The sequence below is a fragment of the Vespula pensylvanica genome, chromosome 4 (assembly GCF_014466175.1).
Source record: "Vespula pensylvanica isolate Volc-1 chromosome 4, ASM1446617v1, whole genome shotgun sequence".
Taxonomy (NCBI): domain Eukaryota; kingdom Metazoa; phylum Arthropoda; class Insecta; order Hymenoptera; family Vespidae; genus Vespula; species Vespula pensylvanica.
The window spans coordinates 1,951,048-1,976,987 of NC_057688.1; the positions used below are offsets into that span (position 1 = coordinate 1,951,048).

Below are 25,940 nucleotides of genomic sequence, written 5' to 3' on the forward strand. Positions count from 1 at the left end.
TTTTTTTTTCTATGAAATCAAATAATCTAAATCGAATCGCGTTGACTGGATTAGGTCAATTACGTCTGATCTTCGAATTACTTGTCGCTTTGGCAGCCCAGTGTGGTGGGCATGGTAGGTAGATCGTTTTAGAAGAAATTTGAGGCATTCGAAATGAGGCATGAATAGATAAAAATCATTTTAGATTAAACTTTTGAGGCATTTCAAACGAAAAGTTTTGCGCGAACTACGCTGCTTTAAAGATATTGGATTGTAGCAAATGATAAGTACAGTTAATATATTTATTATGAATGCTATAAAACATTAAATGATAAAGTATTTGTTATGACTATGTTAATTTATGGTAAACAAAACATATTAAGAAAATTGAGAGAAGATGACTATTCCCGTTTGAGAGAATTCAAATTTTCGAACGGGAAATGATTTTTGATGTTTACAGTGCCCAGTTAGTTACATAATGTTTACATATGCATATCGTTTTTCGTTCAATGTATTAATACAGCAGTTTACGTAAGCCTCAATTGACAATTACGAGTTATCTACTATCGGTGCAGATCTTGTAACATTGAACAAGTGTTGGACTGCTAGATCGTTGTAGCCTATAACAGCGTAATTTGTTAAAGGTGCCTTATTTATAGAGAATGGTGGTTACGATCAAGTCTAAAAATGCAGTGAAGTGATTACGGGGCTGTCTGTCGATGCTACCCTTATAGTGAACTGGACAATCTGTTATTTGTAAATAAACGCAATATGTGGACTTTTGTCGGATCGCAAGAAAATAATTCAACCGTTTTGGCAATAAATAAATTTATCCGGAACGGCATGAATGATAAGAAATGGTGGAAGAATCGTATGTGCCGTTTGAACCGTATATGGGCTGCACGTAAAGGGCTCAGATACTAACCGAAGACGAATACTCAAAACAAAAAAAAAATATCTCCTACTTTATAGATCAATATTGCTATATATTAGTATATATTATATATTATATACTTGAATATATAATATATAATATAAATATAATATATAAATATATATATATATGTGTGTATTATATGTAATAATATAATATATATGTATATATATATATAGATATATATATATATATATATACATATAATTGTAACAATCTATTAAGGATAATTCTTATAGTAAAACTTAAGAACCACATTTGAAAAGTTTTTACATGTTCTTATTACGTACATTCATAATTATAATACAAATTGTCTTAGCTATGTGGAAACAATTATTTAATACTATTCCTGCGTTATATCTGTTTTTTCTTTTTTCTGAATAAGTAAATTATAAAGTAAAGAAGTATTGTACATAAAAACAAAAAATTTAAATCAGTTATCATTTAAGGCTAATAGTGGATGAATGTTTGAAACAAAATCAAAGTCATGGTGAGCCAGCCCAGAGTACGAGAGACCTGGGCCCTCTGACTTCCAAGTGTCTTATATCTCTCTCTCCTATCATAACCGTCTCACGATAGACAGGCAGACCAGAGTCGATTCATTTCTCCGATAGTAATCGTCGGTTTTGTTATATTTTAATATAAATTAATTTATAATATAATGAAGAAGTTTCTTTATTCTAAATTTGTCAATACTCGTTGTATTATGTATATTTAATACAATTGTACAAGATCAGATTTATTAAAATTGTATCTATTTCCTTTATGTAACATATAAGCCACGTTTTATCTTAACAATATGCAAAATATGAATATACCTGGTCTTGTTTGTTCTCTCAACTCATTACGAGCTATTGATAATATGAAGTATCGAATAAATACGAATGCAATGATATGTACGTGTACTCTAACTATCTGCATATCCTTTTCAATAACTACGCAAGCGAGGTGCGTCCAATTAATTCATAACACAACGAATGAAATTATTCATAATAATTTATCATTGAATAGTTCACTGTTCAAAATCGTCCGTACAATTACAATTTTCTCGTATAATGCATAGTTTAACAACAAGCATAAATTTCCATCGTATCCTCGCGTAATTCATCTGTGTTTAAGCTCTCTTGATAGAAGAAGATAGAATAATAAGTTACATCGTTTAGTCGATTAAAAAATTAAATACAAATATATCAAATATACGTATACCGAAGAGTTGTAACGAAATTCTTCTTGTTAATCGTTTCTTTTTAATGTTTAAAAATTATTTATGTTAGCACATAATTTACGGCAACAAAAAGAAAAATGAGAAACGAAAGTTAAAAAGTGGAAAGTGCCGTAAGCATATCTACTTGTTTTTATTACTTGTACATCGTTTCATTCAAGGTAGATGATTTAATTGACTTACAACGCTAAACAATTAATTCGTACTATAAATACATATATCCAATCATCAGTCATAAAAATGTAATAAGGAAGAAGAGCTGTTCGCGAACATCTAATACGCTTATTTTTAGCGTATCTAACAGAGAAAAAAGTGTATCATAAATATCACAATAGGTCTTGGTTAATAGAGATCATAAGAAAATTTCTTATATTCTAGAGAGCTGCTGTAATAAATTAGACGGCAAGACAGTTTCTAATTTATCCATAATATAATAAAAGGGATGAGAGAACCAAGCGAGCATCGCTCGTGCGACTACGCCCATGGTATCAGGATACTGATGAGTCAACAAAGCTAAGAGTGCTGTAAAGGAGCACAAACCGGCTGTAAATAAAATAAAAAATGGCAATTCTTTTTTCGGATAAACGCTGACGTCATGAAAAGAGGGTAAAAGTTCGCGATCTGCACACTCGGTGCACGTTGGATATGGATAAAATAAGTGTCCCCTTTCCAAGGGATATGGTAGCATTCTAAATGTTCCTTCCCATGTACAATGCAACAAATTAAGCGCTCCTTCCATTTGTTTCCAATGTGCAAGGTGGAAAAATGCGTAAGCTATAGCTTCTGAATCTCCTCTTTTTAAAACATGCTCGGGTGGTAAAATTAAAGGTTTCATTTCTAATAAATATTTTGGTACGTGAGGATTGAATTCTACTGCTCTATGAATAGCATCCACTGCAGACATTTCTGCTGTAGTCAAACCTCTTTTGCTAGCTATATCTGGTGAAAATTTATCGGCTACTAATCTTGCCTTTAACAAAGCAGCTGTGTAACATATAGTGGCTGATTTTGGTAGACTTATATCATCGTATTTTGCTAAAACAGCTTGTACATCAGCATACGCTTGCATCTCCAATAAAGCTTCTATTAGATTTTCATGAATATTCAAAACGTTCATAATTGGTGGTACTTCCTTCGTTAGGTCCCTGAACATTTTTACCGCTTCTTTCAATTTTCCAAGTTTTCTTGCACACATAGCCAAACGTCTTTTGATATAAATAAGTACATTTGTGTCTCTTCTGTGTATCGCTTCTGCGATGGAGCCTTGATGTTGCGTACTTTGAGATTTCCTATAATTATTTTCTGCTACTTTCAAAGCTTGTTTTAAAATCTTTTCTGCTTCTACAATTGTAGTAGCTTCCTCTTCGGCGAGTAAAATATAAGCTGACGCGCAATCTGGATTATTTTCTAAAGCACTATGCGCAGCTGTTATTCTGGCTACTGGACTTCGTTCTCTCCAAGCTGTTTGCATTATTTCATATTCAGCTTTACCTATACGACACGATCAATTATTATAGAAACAACCTAACATTTACACCTAACTCTTGTCAGTTATTACTTATAATCAGATATAACGCATTTAAACAGGCTTTTTCATTATATTTACCTGTATCACCTTCACAAGTAAAAAATGTTTGATGATCTTGAGCCGATAAATTCATATCATAATATGTTAGCGGCTCTTTGTTAGTTGCCCAAAAAAACCTTTGATATTCTGCACCCCTAAATAAATTTATTGGATTACGCCAAACTTTACATTCAGGAACGTTCTGTTGATTAGAACCATTGGAATTATTCAAACTCGAGTTAGCACTGTCAGATCCATTATCACCTCCACCGATCCAAGGTGAAATATGATTCAAAGATACTTGTTCGATAAACGAAGTACCGTACTTTCTGAAGTACCACCATTCGAATATGAGAATAAGACCGGATATTAATGACGACGTTCCTGTTAATGCTACGTAGAATTTTGGGGTTAGGGTGCTCAGGAACATCGTAGAGTCCCACATACTTGTAAATAAAAGAGCCATTTGTAACCTCGCAATGTTGTTAACGAACCTTCTTAATTCTATTGAAACTTTGGAGAAAATATCTTATCGATAATTACAGCAATTGCTATACGAAAGAAAACGCACGTTAATTATTTTATGATAAGAAATTTCCCGACGAACTTCTCTTCGAGATCTTATTACTTGACTAACAAAATAGGTTACGCGATTTCTTGTGATGGATTGTAATAACATTAATACATGTTTACGAAGACGGAACGTATAATTGTTTTCGTCCGAGCCACGGAAGCTCTTCAACTGGCTTCGACATCTGGAATATTTCAATATATAGTAATTCTACACTGTTGCATTCAATATCGATTATCGAAAATAGCGATAACGATTATCGCGCATATACAACATATTAATATGTAATAAGTCAAATTGTAATTACAATGTCTATATTGTATTTGTGTTTAAACGAGGAATCCTGCATTCACTTTAAATAAAAAAAAAAAAAAAAAAGAAAGGAAAGCAAAGATTTATCATGAAATAAATTTTATGTCGATCGACATTAATCGAATGTACGCCAGCCAATCAGGAACAAGATTTCCTTTTGATCTTTGAAAGCACGAAGTTAATTGGTCGATCGTTACGTACTTTTAAGAGAACATAGATTTAAATTATATATGATTATGAATTAAATTCTTATAGATATTATTGTTCCTGATTTATTAATTAATATTCAAAAATTCAGATACACTTGAAGAAACAAAAAGTAAATACAAGAAAACTTATAATCATATACTCTCGTTAGATTAAAAATAATTTACGAGTTCGTATTTTATCTGGAATTTTTAGTAATAATACATATAACGTTTACAAAAGTAGTAACACATTTAACTTTATATAGTAATAACACATTCATGTATACATTTTATTATGTTTATTAATTAACATAGTAAAAATAAATGTTATGCAGAGAATTATCCTTTCATCGTAAGCAATAGTTAAATAAATGATCACTTTTAATCGAAGAAATAATTATTGAATAAGAAGCAGTGAATTATTAAGAAAAAAGAAAAAAAAAAAAAAGAAAAGAAAAAGAGAAAGATTGATTCAAGTCTACAATGTTATTTCAATATATTGAATTTTATTACAAAATGTTTGCATTTAGGCTACAACATGTAATATAATAATTGCGTTTGGTCTAGACCCTTATCAAAACAAAAGCTAAACTGCACCACATTTCCTATCGTCTTAGCAAGACACTTTTTTCTTCGGTTTACGTTTCAAGGAAACACGTACTATTTAAATGCGAATAAATCTACGCGCGATTTGAATTATCCAGATAAAAGACGACTACACAATCGGGTATCTCTCTCCGACGTTGCGTCTCGGTATCACAACGTACACGAAATATTAAATATCTCACTAAATGCAAATACGTTTCGACTATTAGCAATATGTATTATAATATTCGTATTAGATACATCTTTTCTTTCCACCTCTGAAGAGGTAAGAATATCGGAGTATGAATCTATATAGAACTTAATAGTCATAATCATATATGTTTATATAATACGCTTCTCGATGAAGGACAGGACAACAATTGAGACTTATTTGAAAAAATTTCGCTTTATAAACGCGACAATGATGACGACGTAAAGTATGCGAACAACGAGTTCAGGCATATATGTATATATGGTATGTGATATTTTTCCTTGAAGCGCACCCTAAGAACGAATGGTCCAAAGACATGTTGGTTGTGTTCTAAAAGAAGACAATAGATCGTATCATTAAACTGCATAAAACCGAAAAATACATGTAGGTGTAAAAAATAATCAACTGAGCGGTAGTAAAACACCCTCCACTACGTTATACGGTGTGCACATGTGTATAAACGTTCAATTACATTTTGTCGTTAAAACGTTTTCTCCAAGTAAAAGGAAACTATCCCAAGCAGCTAATTCTAAGATAATGTAATATCTTTTTTGTTTATATAGCTTCTATTTATATTAGGTATGCACGTACGTGTGATAACTAAACAGATACATGGTTTTTGCAAGTGCAATGTCACCGAAGACATGCCCATTGCGTTAAAGAGCAGGAGGCTGGACGAAATCAAACGAGATAGTAATAAAAAATAAATTGCGTTTAAAAAAACTACCTTCTCTTTAAACGACTGTATCTGTTCAGTAAACACCACCTAGCGACCAAACTTCGTTTAGGCCTTCCTCTTGATAGAGAATATTAATTATGGCAGATTCTATCTGACTCGATTTTGCAAGAAGAATACCTAAACGATCGCTTTCCTTTGTTTCAATCGTTGAAACAATAGCAATCTTTTACATTCATTCGCGAATATATTTCGATATTCTTTCTCTCTTTCTCTCTCTCTCTTTCATCCATAATTATCTTTTATTATCCTCTACATATCCACTTTATGTAATAATAACGAATATTCTTAATAATTCATGCTCGATTAATTTTTTTTTAAGGAACAAAAAGAGTCCCATTATGGTTGCATGTGCTTAAATTTTCTTGAATTATACATATACGTACATATTACCACGTAGTTCATTGCACGCAAGATTATAATAAAATTTCTGTTACGCCACATATCCCTTCTCTTAACCTTTCCGATTATATTAATATCGCTAACATATGTGTGTGTGTGTGTGTGTGTGTGTTATATGAATATCGCTTTTTAATCATAGTTTTCTCACTTTTCGTAGAGCGCGTTCAGCAGCCTCCTGTTCTCTAATATATAACTATATTTAATGATTTAATCATATAATTATCAAGTAAAATTTGTAAAATACAATATACTAAACCCTATCGTAAATCCTTAATCTTTCTTTATAAATAATTATAGTAATAGTCTTCACACCATTTGTTAATTTATAGTAATCAGATGTCATTCCTTTTTTGTTTCTAATTAATTTAAATATTACAATTTGTGCCCTTTGCACTAATTCACTTTATAGTATTTTGTTTGACTATGTAATATGATACACGTAATATATAATCTAAAGAACTTACGGTATTTACATATGTACACGTAACAACGGCGCGAATTTGTCAATAACTTTGTTTTTTTTTTCTTCTTCTTTTTCTTGTTCTTAATAAGATCGACGTTCGTTCAACGAGAAATGCGTTCGTCGAAAGAAGACGCGCCTGATTAGAAGAAATGGGTTCGAAAACGAACGGGAAAAGGTTAAAATTCTAATCAGATCCGTCTCCTTCTCGAATCTTCAACAACACACTCAACGTTGAACAAAGGTATGGTCGCTGGCCTTTTATATTAATTCAATCGAACTGAAACTAATTACAAAAAGCTTACAATCCTTAAAAAATAGGCTCCATTGTCGACGATTCGGACTTGCCAAACTTCAGACTTGACCAACCTCGGATTTAGTTTCTACGGCTTCTTTTGTGTTTCAGATCCAAAGTGCAGACTTTTGTAGTTTTCTTTTCTTTACTTCTGGAGCGACTGCTCGCCGAAGAGGCTCAAGAGGAAGACGATCCTAACTTCTATATTACATATCCTTATATATACTTTAGACGTTAACTTTACGCGTATAAAACAACACTAGATAATATTATATCGTTATGTAAATACTTCCATCAATTCATTTTCGAGCATCTTGATGTACCAAATATGATACAACTACGTTTAACCCGTAACTACAAGTATAAGAATCGTACGATACGAATTTCACCATACGATCGACCCTTATCTCGGTACAATTCGTACAACGAATTAGATGACGTTCAAATGAAAATACTTGACATTATTTTCCTTCGAACGTCCATCACGAGCAGACACACAAGTTTCATTTTTACGTGCCAAATGAAGCAGATTTGACAAGGATATATCGTGATGAAAAGAATTCCAAAATCTTCCGCCTATCGTACATTGCTTGTTTTGATCATCATTGCAATTTTTGATCTTGTCGCTGTGCATCGATGTTCCTACAACACGCAGCACTGTTGGAGGAGTCGAAGAGAGTACGTCAAAAAATAAAGCGTCCGAACGAAAAGTATCGTATCCGTTAAACGACAGATCCGCTTCGTTTAGCAAGTTACCAAAGGCCGCAGGCAAAAGGAAAATGAAAAATTCAAAGTGTGCCCGTCCATTTCTTCGAAGTTTCAGGAACAAGAAGCGTAAGATAAGGGTTGATTGGTACGATGGTACCTACGGGCTAAAATATATCAATAGGATACCAGAAACCTGTGTCTCTCTCTCGAGACTCTTCTCCTCGAGCAAGAGTCGCGATCACTTTAAGAAGGAGAACCCAAAGGTACATCCTGTACAGAGGATTTATACTTAAAAAACGCTTTAGGGTTGGCCAAGATTTCACTCATGCTACGAATCCAAATCGTCCTCCCTCTGGCTACTGAAATAAGACACCAAACCGCCGAACTCCCCAGTGCCCTCCTCATCGTATTGTTTATTTGCCACAGCAGCCGGATCGTTAGGATGCGTTTGCGGTTGCTGTTGTTGCTGCGGTGGCTGAGATTGCGGGGGCTGCGGTTGCGGAGGCGCTTGAATCTGCGGCTGATTGTCCGCGGGAGACGAGAAATGTTCCGTAGGATAGGGCGAGCCTTGATAAGCGGCTGCGTCATCCGCCGTGGACATAGGCGGAGGAGGAGGGTAGGCACCGTAGTGATAATTGGGTGGCGGAGGTGGATGATACGGCGAGAAATTTCCTGGTGGTCTGTTTGGAGGTGGAGAAGGTTGTTGCATCGCATGGTTAACCGGCGAGGCGTTCGTGAATGGTGGCATCTGATGCCTCGGTCCCATGGGATTGTCGGTAAACCTGGAGATCGGTGGACCGCCTCTTACGTAAGGAGGTGGAGGCGGAGGTGGCGTTGGTCCACCTTTAGCCAACGGACTACCGGCCGCAGGTGGTATCATGGGTGGAGGACCCGGTGCCAAAGGAGAACTTCGGTCTCGACTACTTATGGATATAGGACCACCACCCGACGGAGAGGGATCCATAGGGTGATGAGGCGTGTGATACATTTGCGGTCCCGGAACTCTCATTCTCATCGGAGGTGTGCCAGATCTTACGGCCGCGAAGTGAGGTGGCATGGAAGATTGTCCTGGCTGTCTGTACGGCGAAGGTATCCTACCGCGTGGCTGCATCTCATAGCCGGTACGTGGACCTGTCATCATCTGTCCAGTTGTATTCGGGGCACCGAAATATTTGTGACCCATCGCAGCAGCCGCTGCTGTGAACGACTGCGGATTATTCGACGACACCGGTTGCGACTGGAGCATCCTCGTGATCACGGAAGACTGTTGACCGGGCGGAAGAGACGAATAGACAGACTGCGCGTTCGCTTGCGTCGAAGGTGGCAACTGCGTAGGTACGCCGCTCGCTGGTGGTGTGGACGGTGCCGAGCCGGAAGTACTGCTACCTGGAGTGGGAAGTACGTTTGGGATATCGCTCGATTTAACTTCTGGATTCGAATCCGTGCCCATGCCGAGCAAACCAGCTTCAGCCGCGGCTTTTGCTGCTGCTTCCGCGGCCCTGGCAGCTTCGAGAGCAAGAGTTTTCTTACCCTTGCCACGACCTCTCCTCTTTGGCTTCATCGGCGTTCCGTCGGGATTGAAGAGCTGCCCGTCTGGTCCTGTCATCATTGGAATATGCCCTTCTGCTGTCCTGTCGGCCTCAGGCGTGATGACTGTGGGTAAGTTAGGATTTATATTAGGTGATACGTTACTCGCTACGTCCAATCCGATCATGTTACTGCTATTGGCTGCCATAACACCTGGACTCGTGTTTGCTAATCCAGGAGAACCCAAAGCCGGAGCTCCACCTCTTCTCATCTGCTCGGCGATTATTTCGGCTTTGCTACGACGACCCCGTTTCTTTTTCTTCGGTACTTCGCCGTCGGTTCCTTCGGGCGCGTTCGGATCTCTCTGCCTTTCAGCAGCCAGGATCTCTAATGCTTTCAACCGTGCCTTCTCCAATTTTTTAGCTTCTCGCTCTTCCTTCTTCTTTTTCTTCGCTATCTCGATGGCCGCCAACTCCAATTGCCGTCTACCATATTCTTCATCCTCCATCATTATTTGTTCCAATTGTTCGTCGTCTAGATCTGCTAATTCTCCGGGTCCAAGGCCACCCAACGAACCTTCCGGTACATCTCCGGTAAAGGAACTAGCTACTGACATCGTTGTACCCGTCAATCCGACATTGTCCGGAAGACCTTCGTCGATCTTTGACGTTAATTCTCCCATTGGATTGTCCATTGTATGAGACAGAACGTCTTTATCGTCTAGATGCTGACCATCTGTCGATCTTATCACCGAACCCATTAATAATTTCTGCTTACGAGCTTTATTCTTGCTTCCTGGTTTCGGTCCAGGCTTCTTTCTCGGTTTCGGAACACCGTCGACCATTGTTTTGCGCTTTCCCGCAGGACTTTTACTTTTTCTCGGTTTCTTACTTTTTGGCGATTTATTTTTGAATTTGGTGGCTTCTTTCTTAGGAGTGTAAATATCTGTTGTACAAAGGTTTTTTTATATTGCTACAATATTCGAATAGTATCGTTGAAAGGAAGCAACTGAATAAAGACGGAAGATCTACCTGAATCAGAATCTTTTTCAGCATCTTCGTTTATGTCATCTGTTTCGTTAACGACAAATTCGTCTTCGCTTTCCACGGTTTTCCTTATAGCTTTTTTTAATTCCTGTAGGAAGGAAAGACACAACATTATTCATTGTCCATTTGAAATGCTTCAGAGCTCGACGGTCAAATACGATTCATCATAAATATCAAAAAATATTTCGAACGAATACCTCTTCGCTATCCGTTGCTGTTGCTTCCTGATAATTGATCTTACGTCCTCGTCTACGACTACGTCTATCTAATATTTCTTCTTCCTCCTGTTTATAATTATCATCTGGTAAACCACCGTATACGATCTGTAAATGAAAAAACAGATATAAGCCGAATAAAAAAAGGACAACCTATGAAAGTAATATACAAGTAAAATCACCTTTCGTCTAATAGTTGGTGCCTTTTTCTGTTTGGGTGTACTTTCCTACAAAGTATTTATATTATTATCGTCATAATTCGCTATATACCACGTCGTGCTTTACTAGTAGATATTAAGTACTAATAGATGAGTATTTTATACTATATTATAGTATACATAAAGAAGAAATATATATATATATATAATTAGAATTATGAATTTATCTTATAAATCATTTTATTATTTACTTTTTTCCTTTTTTGGGCTACGATTTCATCAAGTTGCGGAGGAACCAATGTATCCGCATTTGCAACGACGTTCTCCATTATCTCTACTTTCACGCTCTCCGTATTGTGCGTATTTTCAACATTTTCGACGTTTTCAAGATTAGCAATATTCTCTTCGTTTTCGTTCTTAGCAGGCGTCGGTTCCTCACTTTCCTGTATAACGGCGGCATTCACATTTTCTGACGCATCCTGATCATTGCTTCTTGGCTCATCTTCCTCCTCGTTATCACTTTGATTATCTGACTCTATTATACGTTTTCTCCTTTTCTTCTTTTTACTTTTCACTTTCGAAGTCGTCCTATATCTTGAAGTTGGTATAGTTCTGCTCCTATAAAAAGTACACGAATTTAATGTTATACCGTACACATTTCATATAATATCGTATATATTATTTTACATTGACAAAATTTACTTTTTCTTTCTTTGTCTCCAAGAATTATCACTATCTTCGCTATCTGAATTTTCCCACATGGATCGAGACTTTTTCCTTTTTGGGCGATCGCTCTCTTCACTATCGTCATTAACTATAAAAATATCATACGAATGATTATATACGTATATATATATATATATATACAATCAGAAGTCGTAGAATATTAACGCGGACATGTGTGCGCCGGGAAAAACATTTATCGATGACCCAAACTTGAAAAGGATTATAAAAAAAGTCATTACATTGCTGCAAGACACGATAATAACGAGGACTTATTAGAAATCCTTAGAATTTGAATTTGAAGTTACGACTTGACAATTATTAAAATCTGACATTTATTGCGCGAGTAAGAACTTAGAATTGAATAATTTATCAGAAAAGGAATTTAAATGATAAATTATTGATTCCTAAGATAAAGGGAAATAGAATTTGGAAGTTAACCGGTGAAGGGACTTAGAATTAGGAAGAGTATTAGAAATCAGACTTAAAATTTGATTGGCATTGGGACGTATAAAATATTCAATTCCTCGCAAATAGCACTTAAAAGTCCTTAAAATCGTAGATTCCAATTTTCCCTCTCTTCTCGAGATAAACGTAATCAACAGAGACGCGAAAAGAGACAGTACGTTGTATCACATATTTACAGCTTTAAACTTACTGAAATCTGGATCGTAAGTAGTCGTTATTCTGGCTCTAGTAGACCTTCTAACTGGTCGCGAATCTCCCTTTCTACCACGACGCCTAGAATCGGTGAAACTACTTTCATCTGATGATGTCATATGATCGTCAAAATCTTCCTCGTCGTCCGAACTAGTCCCTTTGAAATCTTCGTCGCTTTCTGGATCGTCCTCACTGCTTATATCCAAGCTATTCAATTTACGATGTTTTCTTCGCGCTAATAATCGTTTAGTAACTCTTTTCCGTTCTTCTTCTTCTTCGTCGATCTCCTCCTTTTCCACTTTATATTCCTCGTCGCTTTCTCTTTCAGATTTTTGTTCTAAATCGTTTTTATCCTCATCTACGCCCTTCATCTGTAGTCCTTCGACTTGTTGATGAAGCTTTTTATACAAAGAGTTCAGAGTTAAAAGATCCAATTCGTAATCTCACACGTTACATTAAATATTTTTGTGCTTTGATATACCAACCTGTGCTTCCTCCTTTTCTGCATTAACTATCGTTGCAATGTCTTTACCTCTTCCTTGATTACCAGCACCTTGGACAGCTTCTACTTCGTCTTGAATCGCAGCATTGATCATATCGTCATATTCATTGAACTTGTAAGTATTTGCACAACGTCTTTCTCGTAATTGATACACCGGTTCACTCTCTTCGCTGCTCGATGTTTCCGAACTTGAAGCCGATGATGATTGCTCGGACGAAGATTCTTTAAATAGAATACAAATGAAATTATTATAATGTAAACATTTAATACATAACAAATGTCTTCATAAATCTTACCATTTTCAGATTCTTGACTTGATTCCTTTAAATCTTTTTGAAGGCGTTGCGTCTCATTTTTATGTAAAACGTTATCCAAACTTATACCAACAAAAGCCAGCCTCTTTTTTCTTAATACTTCATTTTCGTGACGTTTTGTCACTTGATCATACGTCTTTAAACTTTCACGTAATTTAGATACCAATATATTCTGTTAAATGATATGGCAAAATTAATATTGTTTTCCAACAACAAACTTGCTTAATAACTTTTATTCAAATCTTTCACGTGGAATAACTTACATGCTGACACGGTGGACAGAACCAATCACCTTCTGGTATAAGCATGAGCGCGGGTCTCAAACAAGAACAATGCCATCCTTTATCACAAGAATCGCATAAAAGAATCCATTCGGGATGATCGGCCTTGCCACATTTTTGACAAGCATATTCATCATCTGCTTCTTCAACATCACTTTGACCTACGGAGAAAAAAAGAAAAACATGAGGATTTGCATAATTTATATTTGAAGATTATTTAATTTCGATATTATAGTAAAATTGTTTTTTTTTTTTTAGATCCTATCTTATTTCATGTACTAAAATTCATATTGCACTTATTACCTTTCTGAGCAGTTCTTGCTCTTCTTAATGGCTCAGATTCTTGATCCTTCTCAAGATCACTTTCGGGAGAAAATTCGTGATCACTTTTGAAAAGTAAAGATCCTTCAGTTTCTATTTCTTCTTCTTCTTCCTCATCTTCATTATCGATATCGTTATCACTACTAGAACCAGATGAACTTTGCCATGGATTGGCTTCGTTAAATTTTGCAAGCATTTTCTTCTTTTTTCGCTTTTTTCGTTTTCTTTTAGATTTTATATCTTTATCGATTTCTTTCATTACAACTTCTTCTTCACTTTCGTTCTGTAAAGTACATATAATTTACAATAATGATACAAAAATAATTAGATAAACGCTTTTTCGCGCTTTATTTATATTTATTTAATTATTAAATATATATACTTTTTGTTTTCTTCTTTTTTTCTTATCTGTAGTGTCCTTCTTCTCTTTTACTTCAGTTAATGCTTCTTCTTCTATTCTCCTCCTATCTGCTGCCTCTTTAATCTTTAATTGGGCAATTCTTCTTGATTGCCTAACAGGTGTTTCAGTTTGTAGTACACCTTCTTGTTGTTCAGGTGCAATATCCCTTCCTATTTCTAAACCCAAAACCATTTTTCCTGTAAATAAAAGATGATGCTATGAATATTTATTTTTATCTAATTAATTAATTTAATTACCCTTATATTTAAATTTTTTATTTTGGGATAGTAATTCGTCATATAGATATCATTCTTATATTTAATATTACTTATCTCGTTAAAAGAGAAAAGAAGGAAAGGAAAAAAAAAAAAAAAAAGAAAGAAAAAGAAAAAAGAATGTAAAACTCGTAGATTAAACACTAATATAACTTGGACAATAATTTTAATTTTTGCAAGTGTCGTTGAACTTACTTTTCTTTCTCTTTTTTTGAGACGAAGATGGTGTTGTCTCCAATGAAGAAACATTGATAGGCGTACCCTCAAGTTGCACGTTAGGAGATTCTTCCGACGTTTGATTTACATTGACTCCTCCTGAATGCTTCGGACGCGAACGTCCACCGCCTCTGCAACGTCGTCTCCTGCCTTTTGGGCGTCCCCTATTTTTACGTCCCATTGGAATAGAACGCGTAATTGTAAGATCATCGCTACCATCTTTATTATCCTCTGCTATTTTACATTTCACAGCCTCATCCTCCGAGCTTATAGTTACAATACGACTCTCTTCGACCGACTTGCGCAATTGTTTATCTGGTATACGTTTTGCACGTAATTTTATTCTTTTACCGCCCATCATTTCTTCTTCTTCTTCTTGTTTTTCTCCTAAATCTTCGGAATTCGAATCTTGTGCGCTATTACGTCGTTTTCGTGAAACTTTCGTAGTTTCTGAACCATCCAACTTCCAACCTTCGTATACGAGTTCAGAAACTGATTTAACGCGAATACCTATTTTTGCATTAGTACCATCTTCACCAATGTTTATATTTAAACCTTTCAATGTATCATCTTCGGCACATGCTAGTGGATCAGGCTCTTCTGATGGTGCATCAAACACATTTTCATGATCAGCTCCTATAGAATCATCTGACGATACTGTAACTGTTTTGACTTCAACATTTTGAATTTCTGAAAGATCCTTTTTATTCTTCAAATCTAAATTATCTTTTGGTAAAACGTCGTTTTTAAAATTGTCTCCAACATCAATATTACTCATAACTGCATTGTACGTATCTGTAATAGGTGGTGTTGTTAAGGAATCATTTACTTTGTTAAGTATGTTGCCTTCAAGTTTCAATTCTTTCTTTTCAATTACAGTTTCCATCTTCGTTTCCGATTGTGAATTATACTTTACGTCAGTGGACAAAGTTTCTACAAAAGGTTTTATATAAGGCGGTTTAGATTTTAATGGTGGTACATCTTCAACCTGTGAGGTATCACTCGCTCTTTTATTACCTTCTTTCTTAAAGTCATTTCTTATAATTCCTAATACTTCTTCTTTTTTTTCAGATATTTGTTCCTGTTCAGCACAGGCTGCCATAGTGTTCTGTATATTGATTACAGATTTGTTATAAATATTATCCTTATTTGTATTGGAAATATTAATAAAATCAGTCTGTTTACTTTTATCATCGCTTATATCATAGGAGACAGTTGGCTTATTAGCAATGGAATTTGTATGATTTATATTATCAGAAAGATTACTGTCTTTTAACTCTGCTAATGAATGAGTTTCATAACTTTGCGATGCTTGTTGTATATCATTGTCTAATTTAATTGTAGAAGTATTTGATACAGACTGATTAACTGTTTCAGCTGCAGTAGTTTCATTTACAGTATTATCAATGTAGTTATTCCCTTTTGTTTCAAACTTATTTTGTTCATTTTCATTTTCTAGATAATCTGCTTTTAATCCCTGATATTGTTGCGATTTTGGTAATTCTTCTGCAACCTGCAATGTCATTTCTTTACTTTTAGCAATGTTATCTTTATCGTTTATCTTTTCTACAACTTGTTGATCCATAACACTTACAGAATGATCTAATATATTTGTTTGATCATCCATGTCACCCGATCCACTATTTTTTTGAACTTGTATTAAATTAGCAGTATTTTCTGTATTGTCTGTATTTTTATTACTATCTAACTTTTCAAGCGCAGAGTTATCTATGTCTTGCACTGACTGAGTAGAAGCCTTATTTTCATTTTGTAATTTTGTTATTGTGGTCTCATCTAAAACGCTTTTATTGTTCTGAGTATTGTTCACATATTCTTTGACAATTTGATTAGAAGTAATTTGAAACTCTGCTTGAGTTTTTTCATTTACAAATGTTTGTAAGTGAGAATGATCTGATGATGCCGACAGTATTGTTGATGTAGTATTATTTAGTTTGCTAGAACTATCAAGAGGAGATGCATTATGTAATTCTATATCCTCCCTGTATTCGTCTTTGCTAGATGCATCGCTTGTTTGTTCATTTTTACTTATGTCACTGCATTTAACATCATCACTACTTACTTCAGTATTTCTTTTGTTGAAAATATCACTTACTTTTTCTGAATTAGCATTACACGTTTCCTTCTTATTCTCTACTTCGTTTTTAGCAGAAATCTTATCAGTTTCGATTTGTAAATTTGATTCTAACTCTTCTTTATTCTGTACAAATTGCTGTGGCTCTTCAAGCAACGTATAATTTTTGTCGCTTATACATTCCTGTTCAATGTTTGTGTTTTTTGTAATTTCGTTATCATTTACTGGATGTTCTTCTGCAGAACAATTAGGGATATCTGTAGATTCATATTCCTCTAACGTATCTGCCTCAAAAACATCGTCGCTGCCATCGTCATTAGAATCGTTACTATCATAATTCGCTACTAAAGATTGTTTATTAAGTGAATTTTTTTCAGATTCCTTTGAAATTAAATTTATTTCACTTTGTACAACATTTTGTTTTTCAGTATTATCCATATCTTCTTTTAACTTTACATCTGTATTTTCATAACTACTATTACTTATGGCCGTTTCAGATTTCTCTGTATATGTTTCAGTTATTTGTACATTATCACTTTCCTTATCATTTGTTCTACTATTCGAATCTTTTTGTTCAACAAGTTCTACAGTAATAGGGGAATTATCATCCTTGTCAATTGCTGTAGAAGTATCTAGTGCACTTGTCTGATTTTCTGTGATAGGAGGTAAATCATTTTGCATAGAAAAATTATCTTCTTTTCTTGTATTTTGATCATTCAACAAATTTTCATTGCAAACCGTTGATTTCTCATCATCGGGTGGTGTTGCTATCTTTTCACCATTAGATGAAGTTTCTTCCACCTCTTTTGAGGATTCATTAGATTCTGACATTCTGTCGTCAATTATCATATCTTCATTTGAATCTTGATCAATGCAAGAACTTGGATTTTCTGATACATCATCGGCATATTCATTTACACTTTGATCCATACTAGATGAATAATTTTCTTTTAATAATGGTATATCGCTTGTTTCTGCAGATTTCATAATAGAAATATTAGATACTATCGGTGCTAATACATTAAATGCGCTATTACTTGTTTTAGCTGAGAATGGATTATCGATTTGTTGGGATACTATCGGTATGTTGGCATTGTCTTGCAAAAATATATTTTGAACGGATTTATCGTTCGAACTACTTATAACAGAAGCAAATGATTCTTTATTATATTCTTGCATACATGCAGAACTGCTAACAGTTGCATTGTCGATAAGGTCAGATTCAGGAATATCTTCGGAAGTATTAGTTTTGTCGTAAGAATTGGTTAAGTGCTTCTCTTTAATTTCTTCTGAATCTCCTGAACCTTCGTCTTGTACTCCTAAATCTGACAATGTATCATTTCTTTCACTATTTTTATCATAGTTGACCGACATTGAATCAGCATCCGAACTAAATTGTCCTTTCATTTTTTCAGTATCAGTATCCATTGATTGTTCCTCTTGGGTATCAAATTCAGACAAATTATCGTTCTTATCGCTGTGTTTATCGTAATTTTCTCTACCTAAATCTACCTCGTCTTTTTTAAGAGCTTGAAATTCGTCAGAGACACGATCTACTTCTTGTACTCCAGCAGAGCTATGTACTTCTTGAAAATTCGGAGACGGAATTAAATCCGTAGATTCTATATTATTAGTATTATCCTCAAATGCACATTCCTGTAGATTTTTCGATTCCATTTGTACATCTTGATTCTGATCTTTATTACACGGTGACATACACGTTGTATGTTCGGTTGTTGTATCTGTTGTTGGTTCAGATTCTGTTTTTTCTATAACCTGATGAGAAATTTCTTCTTTGGAAGATTTATGTTCAGCTTCATTCTCAGAGTAAGTACTGAGTGGTTCTGTGTCTTCTTGTATGTTGTCTGATGTATTAAGGTTGACATCCTTCTCAGGACTTGTCGATTGATAAGATCTGTCATCTATAAATTTCGATTGATCAGTTGTAGTGCTTTCGCTCTGCTGTGCCGTATGCTCAGTCTTCGTATCATTATCATTGACAATTATCTTTTTATGCTGAAGATCTGGACTATTTGTTAATGATTCCGCTGTATTTAACGTAATATTTATATTATTAGTAATAAAGGATTGTGAAACAACGTCTGTAGACTCAGATTTTTCGGGTTTTACAATACTTTCTTCCGATTCTTTGTCATTAGCATAAGCAGATTCTTGTACAGTGTTCGATTGTAAATCTTCGTCTATTTGAGTAGTTGTTCTTGGTACATCAATCGCATTGCGAGCACTTTCTTCATTCGAGTTCCATGTATGACTCGAACCCTCCAGTTTTTCCCTTTTGTCATTTGCACAATATATATTATGAGAATCAAACGAACTGGCTTTTAATGAATTATTGTTTGTTTGAGTAACATCAAATTCTTCCGATTTATATGACAAAAGTGTATCTTCTGAAGGTTTGGAAGAAGAAACACATTCGTACTGTAATGTGTCAGATTTACATTGAATCGATGTTGTGACAACTTGATCCGACTGAGTTTCCAAATCTACAGACTTTGAAGTATATGAAATGCAATTTGGTCCAAAAAAAAATCTTGGTGGTGATGCAGATTTTGGTTTACATTCGTTATCTATCTTGTGTAAAAACTCGGAATTTTGTGTAACTATGTTACTTGAATCTGAAACATTTGTAGAAACTTTTTCACCGCTTAATGAATAGGGTACAAGCATGGTATTTGTACTAGACTCCAAACCTTCTGAAGTATCGGCCTGACATGAAGATATAGAGGAATCGCATTGTATGGTTTCCAATAATTTAGAATTCTCTTTAGATTTTTTGGAATTGCTATCAATCGTATCTGTATCAGTAACGTTAGATTCTATACTATTTTGATCTAGCGTACTAACTTCATTGAAAGAACTTGCATTCATCTTCTCATTTAAGTTATCGGTGCTAGAAAGGCATTCAAAACCGACTTTTGACAAAGATAAGTCTTCGCTTGTCTGTAAAGTGTTTTCATCTTTATTGCTACATTTCTGATCGCTAGTGCCTTCTTTGGGAAAATACTGTTCCTTCTGTGATATGTCTTCTTCGTTTGATATGATACTACTGTCGCACTCTGTTTTTTCTGCTGGTTTACCTACATCCCACCTCGATAATCGTTTAATAGAACCACTTGTACTTTTCGGAATTATTTGAACGCCCAGAGTTGGTTTAAATTTTGGCTTCTCTTGTGTAGAGCCTACTACTTGACTGTCGTTAATATCAACGTTAGATTGGGAATAATTCCTATTTAATCTTACAGAGTTTTTGCTTGTCTCCATAGAAGCAGTTGAAACTTCCTTTATAAGATTCTCTTCATTTAATATCTCACTTGAGGATAAAGCAGCAGTCGCCGAGTCAGCTTCACTTTTTGATTGGTTGCTTTCTTTATTATCAGTTGACGTGTCATCACCAGGATTACCTGTTTCGCATTCAACTCCAGAACCCTCACCGTAGAAAAACATAACAGGTTCTTCTATAGGTTCACCAACTCCAGGATTGACAGCGTCGCAATCACTACCAGATCCTTCACCCTGAACCATCATTAATGGTTCTTCAATTGCTTCGCTTGTTTCTTCTCTCCAACTACTATTGAGCATTGTTCTTTTATCAATGGATCCTCTAATGGGTATTACATCTGCCCTTATTCTTTTTAGAATATCAGATTGCGCATCATCCCCCTCTAATGGCCTTTTTATAGAAGTTGGACCCATTCGTAAAGCTGTTATTTTACTCGGATCTGGTAGTAACGCGTAGCTTGGTAATCTATGCTCCTCTTTAGGAGGTAATCTAGCACTGGTGTGATACGCAGTAGCAGACATTTCATAGGCTGTAAATGGCATTTGTCGTTTACTTAAATCTGCTACCATAGCATGATTACGCATCATCACTGCTCTAGCATCATAGGATAGATTTTGCACGTCTGATTTGTTCGATTTCTTGGTACTCAAATCCATTTCTCTATGTTGAAAATTTTGAGATCTATATCCAGGTGTAGATAAATCCATACTTTTGGTGAATTTTCGACTAGAAAGATCAATTCCCGAAAAATCCATGGGACTACTTTGTTCATTTACACTTTCCCAACCACGAGGTGATGTAGATAAATCCATACCTCTATGTCCTCGAAGTATAGCAGGTTTTTCAGGTTGACCTCTTGGACAAAAATCTTGTGGTAATCTGTCATCATCTCCATTTATTGTAGAATTAAGCATACCTCCAGATCTTGCCAGATTCTCTGCTATTTTTTCCAACGACTTTGTTCCACTTGGCTTTTCGAGTTTTTCAGCTTGCATTCTCACAAGATTTGCAGCTAATTGATCTATTGGTTTAACAGACAATTTACTGTGTCCAGATGTAATATCTGTAGATGTAAAAGAAATGCTATTTTTACCAGATAATTTTTCTAAAGATTTCATTACAGATTCTGTTGTTTCCTCCATAGTATTATGCTTTTTAGATATATTTATTGGGGTACTAATAGGCAATATATGATTTGCGTTCTTTTCTTCCTGCACCTGTTTCAAATCTGCGATATTTACAAGTTTAAGAGGAGAAGTGATCACAGGTGTTTCTATTGATTTCAAAGGTACTAATTCTTCATTGGTAATTTTATTGATATTTGATTTCGTTAAATTTTCAGATTTGACAGATTCCAGAGGCTTAGAATCGGATGCATGAGATATAATGGTTTCTTCCGATAAGGTTTTCTTTTCATTAATTTTCTCAGTTGGTATATGAGCACTTCCATTAGTCACTTTTGCAGTACTTACAGGTTGTATGTTTGATTTTGGAACTTGATCTTGTGCTACCTCTAAAGAATCATCTTCCTCTGTATTTTGTTTGGAACTTTCATCATTGGTTACATCTTCGTCTTCTTCATCTTCTTCTTCATCGTCATCTTCTTCATCCTCTTCTTCTTCTTCCTCCTCCTCCTCTTCCTCCTCCTCCTCTTCTTCCTCTTCCTCTTCCTCATCTATTTCTTCCTCCTCGTTCTCAACTTCAGCATTATCTTGATCAGCGATAATAGCATTTCGCTCTCGATCATCTTCAACATTTTCAAGATCATCTTTTTGTTCATCTTTTTCTTCTAAATTATCATTATGAGTGCCATTTTGTTGTATAACTTCATCCTCTTCCAAACTGGGTGATGTAGTTATTTGGCCAGTGTCTATTATAGGTTTTTCAGAAATTTCTAAACTATTACTATCTTCGTTAATTGGTATCGATTCAGCTTCACCATTTGACAGAGTGTTTATTAGATTAACAACGCCATCCCGATCTCTAATATTGGAAAGTATTTATATTAATGTATAGCAATATTAAATAAGAGTATTATATAAGCAAAACTTACTTAGCCACTAGTTCCCAATTTTCCTCATCTAAATCCTCCCTGTATACTCTAATATTACACTCTTCATCGAGCTGACACCAATAGGCTAATCCAGTTTTGTCCCTCCCTAATGGTTCCACACGTAACTCATCAGCTGCGAGCTTATTTACTTCATTTTTAAACTTTTGATTCAAATCGAACTGTGTTTCCAAGAGTACCTATGATAATGATTATAACATTAACAGAACTATTAATATACAAGTAAACATCACAGATAATAGCAATGATATAAAAAAAATATATATATATAATCAATGTACCTTAAGTAGACGTAATTTAACAGCAATACGAGCTTTCTTGTAACCAAAACGTTCAAGTTCCCACCCATCCTGATTCGAATACGTATGACAAAATTTGACCAATGCTCGCTCCCATTTCTCAGGAGACACTGTCTTACGTGTTTTTCTTAGTAATTTGATGTGTAAATCTACTAATTGTTGAGGTACTGAAAGAAAAATAATATCTATATGATAAACCAATACAATTCTAATAAGAATATAATGCATATATAGAAAAATTAAAAGAAAGTCCTGAAAGTCAAAGACAATAGAATCATAAATATATCAAAAGTAAAAAGAACTTTTTTTTATATAAAAGAAATAAATACAATTTATATCCAAAACTATTACTTCTTTAAAAGAAATAGTGATATTTAATAAATGCGCAAAACTCGGTTTATAAAAAGTCTCTCGTAAAAGAAACTATTAAACACATTGCGAAAAAGAAGGTAGAGATAACGAAAAGAGAGTAAAATGCCAAGATTTATCTAGTATCGAAATGTCAAAATATATCATGTCTATGAACAAACCGAAATGTGTCCGTAATTCGTAATCACGTGTAACCGCGATTGACAAGAAGGAAGGGAGGTGGCAGCACGGGGCAAAACAACAACACACGACGAAACGATCTCGAGGGTTTATCTGTCAAATCGGTAGTCTTTTGCACCACCCATGCAAGAGAGAAAGAGACCTCGTTGGTTCGGAGTAAAAAAAGAATACGAAGAACACGAATTGCGCGCTTTCCTCGGAGAGATCCACCCAACATTACAAATGGAACGAGAGAAAGAGAGAGAGAGAGAGACAGAGAGAGAGAGAGAGAGAGAAAGAGAGGGGGAAGAAATGAAGAAACGAAGAAAATAGTCGTAGATTCACGATATAGTACAGATTAGCCACAGACCTTGTAGTTACAGTGGAGAGGGATGAAAACAGAGGGAGGTCGTGCGTATTGCGCACGCACATATGTGTTGCATGCATCCATACATACATACATCATCCATCCATCCATCCATCCATACATACATACATACATACATGAACACATATAACGCATACGCAGGTATACAACCTACGAACGTATACGAATGTGTAGAAGTGGGCAGTCAAATACATAAGAGGCAATTTTCGAACTAACATTCATCTACGTCTTTACAAAGAGTTTCGTTGCGTTACTAACATCGACAGTAAGAAAGAGAATCGTGAAAAAGGAAAACAAAACTGATGGAGTTCGCGCGAGACTTTTCGTCTGGCGGGGGCGGGTCGGTTATTCTCTGCCCCTTCCCTCTTTTTCATCCCACTCGCAGAGAGCATTCGTTTTGTCTCACTCACTCCCTCTCTCTCTCTCTCTCTCTCTCTTTCTTTCTCCCTTGTTCATTCGTTCTCTTACATGAACCATGCGCGAGCGCGCGTATTATACAGAGAGACACATATACGCATGTGACAAGCATATACACAGAAAGAAAGACTCAAAGAAGAGGAGTAGCAGCAGCAACAGCAGCAGCAGCAGCACGAGCGAGCGCGAGTGCGCGCGCGCGCGCGCGCATATACGTACGCGCACTACGAACGACGAAACGAAACGAACGAACGCGGTGGTAAGATAGAAGGAATATACACAGATAATTTTGACTCACCTTCCTGCGTGTTTTCGATCATTTCTTGCAACCTCGCGATGTCCGGATAGACTATGCCACAGGATTTGCCGAAACACTCGAGGAAGGAGCAGATCACGGCGAAATTTGGGTCACTCGCGCAAGAGGCTTCGTTATCGGACGCCATTTTTCCGCCGCTAAAACTCTCTTCGCAGAGGGGCCCGTAGCCGTGCTAGGGCCGATACGCTACTACGCTAGGCGGCCTCACGACTCGCGTATCGCATTTTCGGTTCTTTGCCGTTTTCTTCTTCTATCTCCCTCTCTTTCTCTCGCGCGCGTCCTCGCGCGAAATCCTCGAAGAAAGTCAAAGAAAGAGAGGGGGAGATGGGAGAGAGAGAGAGAGAGAGAGAAGACAACTCGCGAGAGAGCCGCCGGTAGACAGAGTGAGAAGCGTCGATACACACACCGAGAATCTCGCTTCCCGCTTTTTCGTCCCTTCTCTCGTCTCTTCCCGTCCTTTTCCTCTCCTTTCCTCCGTTCGTTCGATCAACACCACACAACAACGACGACGACGTCGACGACGACGACGACGACGACGACGTACGGATGATGATTCTTCTCTCCTCTCCTCTCCTCTCTTTACTATCAACCTTACCCGCCGTTATTCGCGCACCAGCGACGACGGTAAGCACAACACCGGAGAGACATAGAAAGACACACGCGCACGGAATATCCTCTCTTTTTTTTACGTCTTCTCCTTCTTTAACACCTCGTTCGAGACTCGAGAAAAGTAAAGTCGCTCTCGCACGCCTCCTCCGCCTTCTTCCACGCACTTTTCACATATCACAAGTCTCCTTGTACACTCACGCACGCACGCAAAGACACGACGCACGCAAGCACGAACGCACACTGAGATCCGCTGTCGGATCTCGCACCCGCTTCAAACTATCTTTCTTTCTCTCTTTCTCTATCTCCCTCTCTCTCCCTCTCTCCTTCTCATCGCCTGTGTTTCTGTCTCTCTTCAGCAGGGAAGAACGCGCGCGCAGCATACGATCGTAACGACGTCGCGCACGTAACACACAGCGATCGCTTTCCTCGTTGTGTGTTTGGCACCACTCTCTAGCCTCGTTCGCTCTTCTCTCGTGCCTCGCCTTAGAGGAAACGCGAAGACGATCGTTAGCGCGCAACTTCTAAGACGTACTGAGCTTTGACGGCGCAGGACAACAACAGCCGCACGATCATCAACAATAACAATAACAATAACTATAAACGCGACTTTGACGGCGATCACGAAGACGCGACAACGAACGCAATCGCGACGACGACGACGACGACGACGACGACGACGACGACGGCGACGGCGACGTCGCTGCTGATGTACGCGTTCCCTTTCTTTGCAACGAGTCTCATTGGACATAACCACCTCCGCCTCCTCCTCGTCGGCTCTCCGGGCCTACGAAACGTTACGAAGGAGTAGGGGTTCTCAATCGGCAATGTCCGTCTCTACTCGGTTCGCACGAACCGAGCGCCACGCTTACGATCGAACCATCCGATCGAGCGTTCGATCTCGACTCTCCCACTCTCCGTCGTCCTTTCCTTTGCATTTCTAACGATCGATCGCATCGATTGGTGCCTACAAAAAATTGCCTCCTTCCGATCGATCTCTCTTGCTAACATGCTCTTATTCGAAGTTCAACAGAATCTTGTTTCGCATTTTCATCTCTATTAGCTCTCTCACATACGAGCGAACGAATTTTCTAGAGCCTCGCACAAACGGTGCTCA

At 36.5% G+C, this 25,940-nt stretch overlaps 2 protein-coding genes across 5 annotated transcripts; both read right to left on the reverse strand.

Annotated features, from left to right (window-relative positions):
* Window positions 1-1,170: 1,170 nt before the first annotated feature.
* On the reverse strand, window positions 1,171-4,627 carry LOC122628416 (protein ST7 homolog). The gene is made up of 2 exons (XM_043810693.1): window positions 3,742-4,627; window positions 1,171-3,626 (listed from the first exon to the last, which is right to left on the reverse strand). Exons 1-2 carry the CDS (start codon window positions 4,166-4,168, stop codon window positions 2,503-2,505), a joined length of 1,551 nt encoding a protein of 516 aa, XP_043666628.1. The 5' UTR covers window positions 4,169-4,627; the 3' UTR covers window positions 1,171-2,502.
* A 632-nt stretch (window positions 4,628-5,259) lies between these two features.
* LOC122628415 lies at window positions 5,260-25,749 on the reverse strand. Of its 4 annotated transcripts, XM_043810692.1 has the most exons (18): window positions 24,200-25,749; window positions 22,554-22,738; window positions 22,255-22,451; window positions 14,788-22,184; window positions 14,300-14,514; window positions 13,900-14,200; window positions 13,579-13,757; window positions 13,298-13,487; window positions 12,985-13,223; window positions 12,498-12,897; window positions 11,819-11,930; window positions 11,368-11,734; window positions 11,141-11,185; window positions 10,941-11,066; window positions 10,729-10,831; window positions 9,911-10,642; window positions 9,701-9,823; window positions 5,260-9,556 (listed from the first exon to the last, which is right to left on the reverse strand). In XM_043810692.1, the coding sequence occupies exons 1-18, from the start codon at window positions 24,342-24,344 to the stop codon at window positions 8,499-8,501; spliced, it is 12,114 nt and encodes a 4,037-aa protein (XP_043666627.1). In that variant the 5' UTR covers window positions 24,345-25,749; the 3' UTR covers window positions 5,260-8,498. The 4 variants fall into 4 exon arrangements, with proteins under 4 accessions (XP_043666627.1, XP_043666625.1, XP_043666626.1 ...); XM_043810690.1 differs by having other exon boundaries at window positions 5,260-9,823; window positions 24,200-25,748; XM_043810691.1 differs by having other exon boundaries at window positions 9,701-10,642; window positions 24,200-25,745.
* Window positions 25,750-25,940: the final 191 nt, after the last annotated feature.